At 36.2% G+C, this 7702-nt stretch overlaps 1 protein-coding gene across 4 annotated transcripts in view; it reads left to right on the forward strand.

Annotated features, from left to right (window-relative positions):
- The window catches only part of LOC134752702 (acyl-CoA-binding domain-containing protein 5), a 28184-nt gene extending 26191 nt beyond the window's left edge, over positions 1 to 1993 (forward strand). For all 4 annotated transcript variants that reach the window (XM_063688383.1, XM_063688385.1, XM_063688384.1 and 1 more), the window contains 3 exons: positions 446 to 543; positions 940 to 1062; positions 1855 to 1993. In XM_063688383.1, the coding sequence (XP_063544453.1) occupies positions 446 to 543; positions 940 to 1059 (218 nt within the window). In that variant the 3' untranslated portion in view covers positions 1060 to 1062; positions 1855 to 1993. The remainder of the gene's footprint in view (positions 1 to 445; positions 544 to 939; positions 1063 to 1854) is intronic.
- Positions 1994 to 7702: the final 5709 nt, after the last annotated feature.

The raw sequence follows: 7702 nt of genomic DNA on the forward strand, positions 1-7702 counted from the left end.
TCTATCAACTTAAAATTTTTGCTCCAAAACCGACTACGGCCTCTTAAAAAACGAAGTTTTTAATGAGTTATCACGTGGAAATTTTAGTGCTAATGGCGCTTTTATCGTGTCGTTTCAACAGTTCACATAAGTGTCATTAGTAGCAAACGTCAGTTGGACCGTCCAACGTGTGACGGTATCGCGCTCTGTCGAATTCGCGCCAAAAATTATGAGCTTTTCAACAGCTCAAAATTTAAAACTGTAATAGATGTCATATATTAAAGAAAAAGTGAATAAGCCCTCCAGTGGTGAAGGCCGGATTCGAACCGGCGTAGGCCTAGGCACATAGAAAACATCCATGACTTAGGAACAAATATCTGTGTTCATCACACAAATAAATGCCCTTACCGGAATTCGAACCCAGGATCATCGGCTTCACAGGTTAATGGATTTCAATTGTCCGTAGATCTTAAGGTGCTGGAACAGCTGCCGGGCACGCTGGCGCGCCTGGAGGCCGACGTAGCGGCTCTACGGAAAGCCGTGGAGGGAGAGAGGCTCATGAACGTAAGTGTACAATCATGGAATTGATTTTTGTACTATTTCGTATCTTGCCACAGTTATGCTAGCGGCTTTCATATTAATTGTCACAGTGATAAGGATACATAGGGGTTTTCGGTGCGGGAATGATTTGAGTAAGAGTAGAGATAAACAGATAGGTAAGTCAAGAAAAACATAATATTATGCCTAATTAATAACGACTTCTTTCCCATACAAGTTGCAGTCCGCGTCTTTCCCCATTTATTGGCGCGAAGTAATAGTTCCAACTATAAATTTCGAATATAGGACACAAGATGGCAGACGATTTCAGACGAGTATGCATACACTTGTATTCTGATATGTCAGATGCAGCTTTATTGTCTCAAACGTAAAGTGTTTATCTGGTTTTCATTATTATTCCAGCAAAACCACCGATGGCGGTGGCCGTGGCAGGAGCTGAGCCCGCCGACGTTGCTCCTGCTCGCCGCGTGGCCGTTCATCGCCTACAAACTGGCCGGGCGGTTCCAGAGGCGCAACACGTAACACGTGAGTTGGTCACAAACTACCATAGTTATAGCACTGGATAGCCATTGGTCCTAAACTACAACACTTATAGCACTAAACAGTCATATGACAAAATCACGGATGGCGGTGGCAGAAGCTGAGCTCTCCGACGTTGCTCCTGTTCACCGCGTGGCCGCTCATCGCCTACAAACTGGCCGGGCGGAGAGACGCAACACGTAACACGTGAGTTGGTCCTAAACTACCACACTTATAGCACTCAACAGCAACGTGTTAACCACCGGGGGGCCACCAGTTCGTCGTATATTTATAGGCTGGTGCGGCTGCGGATTTGGTCCTAAACTATGAGTCTTATAGCACTCGACAGCCACTTTACAAACCGTGGCCGTTCGTCGCCTACAAATGGCGCGGTTGCGACACGTAACACGTAAACTGCAACACTTATAGCACTAAACAGCGACAGGGCAGGAGCCTGCCTACCGTACAATTACAACCTGACTGGCGCCTATTGACGGGCTAGTATAAAAGAAGAATTGGGAAGAAGTATAATCTATTTTTTTATATTTTTATTGAATAAAGATAAAGAATTTCTATGACGTTTTGTGAAGAAAGTTTCTTTACTACGTATTTCGTTTCCTCGCACTATTTTTGATAAAAGCACTATATTTGACTTGGCTAAAATGGCAGTTACTCGTTTCGTATTAATTACTCGCAAGCTCGTCCATTTAAGATTATTACCAGCAATTTTCGGCTGATAATGTACTATTATCTGAAGATGTAATTAATGTGTTATTCATATATTTTTGTTTCTTTCAGGTCCTAAATTATTACGAAGGCATAATATAAGGGGATCACGCTATATAGTCGGCTGCGATCGAAAGTTACATTACAATGTCAACCTCATTTCCTTCGATTTAAATTCTTTATCCTCTGACTATCAGTCCGCCGGACGATATCGGCCTGTCAGTTGTTCGGAACTGTCAAATTTTTGTTCTAACTGACAGGCCGATATCGTCCGGCGGACTGATAGTCAGTGGGCCCCTTTAGAATTGTTTCAATTGTGAGAGTGAGAAGTACAGAGCGATGAAAACGCATGCTGTGGCATACATGTCAAGATTAAGAAATGTTCATACTATCTGACATATGAGAACTAATGTGACCTGTAGCCGCCAGGCAGACGCCTTTGCTGTACTCATAGCCAACAATGTTTAAGTAATATTCTTGATTCTTGAATTTCTTGATACTTAGTGGTTATTTTTATTTCCTAGGATTTTAATATTATTTTCAGCGGTCAACTATAACAAAAACTTCACATAATTTCTTAAAATTTAATTGTAATGTAACTTTCGTTTTCGCCATGGCATAGCTCAGTTTACAAAACGGATATGACGATATCTGTCTTAGTGAAATGGTACCGTTGGGTTTTGTACGTTAAAATAAAGGGGTAAGGTTCATTTTCACTTAGCGCCATTAATTATAGTCCGTGAGCCGAACGATGAATTTATCTGTTATGAAATGTACGCCCTTAGGATCCATTTTAAGTTATGTGTTATAAAATTGGAATCTTTTTTATTCATTCATTTTGAAACGCGCCGCCTACCGCAGTTTGTACAAGTTAAAATAAATAAATAATTTAAACTGTACTAAAAATTAACAGTGAAATACAGAATTATATGGATCATATGGGTTTTTGCCGTAATACATTTACCATATTAAAACGCCTTGTATTTTAAAACACAATTCGTTTTATAATTTTAAATTCCAACAAATTAAAATCGTTTGGTTTTAATATTTAATTTGGCTCCTAGACTAGATTTTTACAGCTTTTAATGTTAATAATGCATTTGTCATGTTATTTGTAAGAAATATCAGTTCTAAATGAAAATGCGTAGAATTGAGGGTAGTTCACACTTGATGTTGCAGAGCTAAGATATTTGGGAGTCTACTGAGTCACGCTTATTTTAAAAAGATTATATGTAGTTCTAAAAAGAACAATTTTATGCACTTAAAATGGAAATCATGTTCATAGGGACAGTGGTACCAACATAAAACGATGTGTTTTTAGGGTTCCGTACCCAAAGGGTAAAACCGGGACCCTATTACTAAGACTCCGCTGTCCGTCTGTCTATCTGTCACCAGGCTGTAACCGTGATAGCTAGACAGTTGAAATTTTCACAGATGATGTATTTCTGTTACCGCTATAACAACAAATACTAAAAAGTACGGAACCCGAGGTGCGCGAGTCCAACTGGCACTTGGCCGGTTTTTAAAGGAGGTTTCTTTGTGACTATTTCTCGCTCTACGCATTAGCCAGTCAATGTTACCTGCTATTTTGTCTCACTTAATTTATTCGGCGATATCCTCACTTTTACATTCTTACTTTTAATTTATTTTTAAGGGTATTGGTGTACTGATTACTATTAAAATATTAATACTGCATGTGAAGCAAATGTTTATTAAAAAAAATATTGAATGGTTATTTCCCGCATGTTACCACCAAGTTCTTACCCGTGGAAACAATTGAGAACTTTTTCTCACTGAGAAACTGAATAAAGAATTCTTGTTACCACTAGAGACAGATGAGAAAAAAACATTGGTGTTACCACTGGTAACAAGTTGGTGGTAACTAGTGGGAATAACTCAAAGCAAATTAAATTAGGAAGTTTAGCGTTTTTATTCGAATGTCGAGGCAAACGAGCCTACGGCCTGCTAAGCGGTCATCGTAGCTTATAAGCGCCTGTACTCTGACTGTTTAAAGATATAATTTTTTTCGCTTGCGATGTATATGACTTTTATACTTTTTTTATTTTAAAATATTGAAAAGACTAAAATATATTTTATTTGTTAGGAATGAATTCGGTTATATTTTTGTTGTTATAAAAAATTTCTTATTCTGTATCCTACTTTAGAGTAAGCAGATGTGTTGTTGGTTATTATTTGTAATTATTATGTGATATGTAGTTAATAAAATGTAATAGTTGTTGTATATCTTGTTTTTATGAAGGCCCTTTACAACTATCCCAATTATCCTCAGCTAATAGATTGATATAACTGTTCTTGCATCGTTAGCCAGGAGACAACATTATAATATAAAATTACCTAATAAGTAACAATAGTACATTTTACAACTAGTGTGAAAAGAATGTCTTTTTACCACTAGTACCGAGGTATCTTGCCACGAGCTGAAAGCGAGTGGCAAGACTCGGTACGAGTGGTAAAAAGACATTTCACACGTGTTGTAATCGACGTTTTTTAATACAATTGCGAAAAAATAATAAATTAATATATCATTAGTAGAATCATACCACCAAACCAAACCAAAACCAAAAGTACCTATACAGCCCGCGATACGCGAGCTGCCGCAGCCCGCGATACCTTCATACTCGTGCGCGCCCCGGCCGCGGCCGCCGCGGGCTCGGCGCGGGTTGGTCAACAACACCTCCGAGTAACTCATGAGGCCCTGGTACCTGCTCAAGCTAAATTACATTTTAACTGCGTTTCGAAAGTATAGTTTGGAACTAAAAAGTAAAAAGCACTAGTTCGAGAAATTGAGCTTCTCGCACGCTACGCAGCCACAAAAAGTACCACTTTTTGAGCAACTGTATTAAAAAATATAAACCGTTTTCTTTAGCAAAACTGCCGGCACGGGGTGGCCCTATTTAGCCCAAGGTCGGGATTATTAGGGATACTTGGCAAAAACTGGAGGAGGGGATCCCAAAATTAAATACTTAAAATAAGAAAACTATTTATACTATGTGAATCTATCTGAATATAATATTTACCTTGTAAGTGTTTGGCATGCAAAACCGGAAGGAGGGATCGTAAATAAAGGCTATTTTATTTTTATTAATTATAATTAGGGAACCTTAAAAACCGCTAATTTGGTGCCGAGTGCTCCGGTCAGTAGATAATTGAGAATATCAACATGTAGGATATCAGTAGACAGTGAGAAAGAGAATGTGTCACGCGTTAGAAAAGGAAAGCATGACTCGTGACCTTCCAATGTTGATCACCGATTTTGTAGATAGTGGGAATTCTGTACGTATAACTATTATCTATTCTGTGGTTATACAAACATCATATAAATCATAGGATCTGATTTTTTTTAATCTTTTTGCATTTTTCGAGAACGATTTTTTTCTGCTCTATAAAGCACAACCGAGGTTTGAACTCACGATTTCTGACCACCACACTCATATGAAAGGTTAAAGGTGACCCAGGAGACGTATACAATAAAGCGGCTCAAAGAAAACTTGGTCTACTATCACAGCTTGATCCTGTTTTGGACTAAAAACTTTTCACACTATGACAATTAAAATTATGAATAAAACAACTTATAAAACATAATCCTTATATTTTGAGTCCACAATGAATATCAACAAAGCTTTAATAAAAATAAGCTATAGCTACCGCCTTTCTTATGGTCTGTATCTGTACAGTCGCCATCAGATACATCGGAGCGGCCGAGGTGCTCAAAAATATCTGAACACGCACTCTAATGCCTTGACAGTAGAGGCGTGTTCATATATCTGAACACATTGGCCGCTCCGATTTATCTGATGGCGATTGTACAAAGCCGTGCTTTGTCCGTGGTTCGTGATTGGCGTGTGCAAGGGATTTCTTGACACATTCACTGCCAGCGACCCGCTAAGCGGGTTCTCTGTTCGTAGGAGCTTTTCGCAACATACGGTTTTTACCATGTTATCGGCTACGTAGCGCGTAGCTCGCCCTGGCACTGAATATGTTAACATGGTGTTAACGCACTCGCTGCCGGTATTTTCTTTAATTTTCTCGGCTTTGCTCAGTGCCTCTAACGCACATAAGCGTCAACTTCAATGCACATAAACGTTCATGCAATGGTACTCTTTATTCTTTATATGAGTTCACAGTTGCGTTTAAGGCACTAATGAAAGTCAGCCAACGCTTATGTGCCTTCAATGCACTGAATGCGTTAATAAAAAAAATTAACAAAATGCCATACTGGTTAACCCAGGACCAAAGAGAATGAAGTTATCTTAAATGCTCAAATGGTTTAAAATAGGAATTGTACCTTCACACCGTCCATCATGGGAATTGTACTTCGGAATCCAACAAAATATCAATGATTATCGAACTATTTATAGACCATTTTTTTTCTATATACAATGATATCCAATCAGAACTCGAGATTATAATAGGTGCCATATTAGCTCCATCTAGTAAAGTTAATTTTTATAAACGTGGTTGTCTCTTTAGTTGTAAATCTATTTTATTTGTTATGTTGAAATTCAGAAAATTATCCCTAATTCATAGTTATACATTAAATATTCGGAATTGCCCGAAAATCTGAAGTACCTATTCAGAATTGTATAAACGAGCCATTTTTTTATTTTTTTTTGATATAGGATTATTTATGTTATTTTTACTCAGAATCACAAACTCTTTCGATCCTAATAGGAGAAATTTTTTTTATCCCAATATTTCAATACATTTTGCGTTTTTTCCATTCCATTACAATCATACAAGTTCAATTAAAAATGGTAACGGAATAGAACATTTTCTTTCTCCTATCAAGATCGAAAGAGCTCGTGATTCTGAGTTAAAATAAAATATAATTTTCATCAAAAAATTAAAACTAAACAACCCAGACTTCACTTCAGTATTTGCTTGCTTTTTGAATATCAGTGTATATAGAAATACTTGTATTAACGATAATGTATACATTAAATTGATGCTTAGCACTCTAAATACATTAAAACTCGCATAGTCAACCGTAATACTTTCACTCCAATAATTTCAGCTCAAACATCAATATAATCGATTTTTGCTTATTCAAAACTATTTCATCAATTCGAATATATTTGAAAATGTAACGTCCAAGTGAATGAATTTAATATTTAATAACTATTGGTATATGTTAAATTTAGGGCCAGTATTATAAATATATTTATTTATTTCAACAGAACGACGGTGTGACGGTGACATTTCAATCAGATAGATACTCAAGTGGTCGAAAGATAGTTTGCAAATTTTAAAACGTAGATCTATAACAATGAAATCTAGGTTATATTGCATTTATATCTTGTAGCTAAAACGCCAAAGTAATAATTATAAGACAAAAAGTTTAACTTTTTGTTTAATATTGTCCCGTGACCCAAGGGACATATCTATTACAAATTAACGGTGAAAGAGATTCACGAAGTTCTGCATAAAATACTATCATTTAAAAAGGTAAACCCTCTTTAGTTTAAGGTATAATGTTTTATAATACTGGCTCCATTATACAAAAATGTATTGAATTCCTACATAGATACATTAAATGACAAGAATTTTGCAAAAAAATACTAAACGTTTATACAGTATTATACATATATTTCCGTAATACAAAATGTTTTCACTATTTATTATATTACCTAACAATATTACATACTATATCAATGATTAAAAAAAATATCGCATTTTTATCACTAGAGGAAATAAATAGTTAATTACTTTTGATAGCGATTTTATTTAAATAGCAATGAACTAAATACTTAACAGTATTATATTTTGTGTTTAGTATGTTTATTACATTTCGGCATGCGTGAACTATTCTACAAAACAAGTCTATTTGGTATTGTTAAATAAAATAAAAATTACATATTCTACATTAATAGTTCCGGTTTTTGTATAAAATGGAATGATT

Source organism: Cydia strobilella, chromosome 25 (genome assembly GCF_947568885.1).
Source record: "Cydia strobilella chromosome 25, ilCydStro3.1, whole genome shotgun sequence".
Classification (NCBI taxonomy): domain Eukaryota; kingdom Metazoa; phylum Arthropoda; class Insecta; order Lepidoptera; family Tortricidae; genus Cydia; species Cydia strobilella.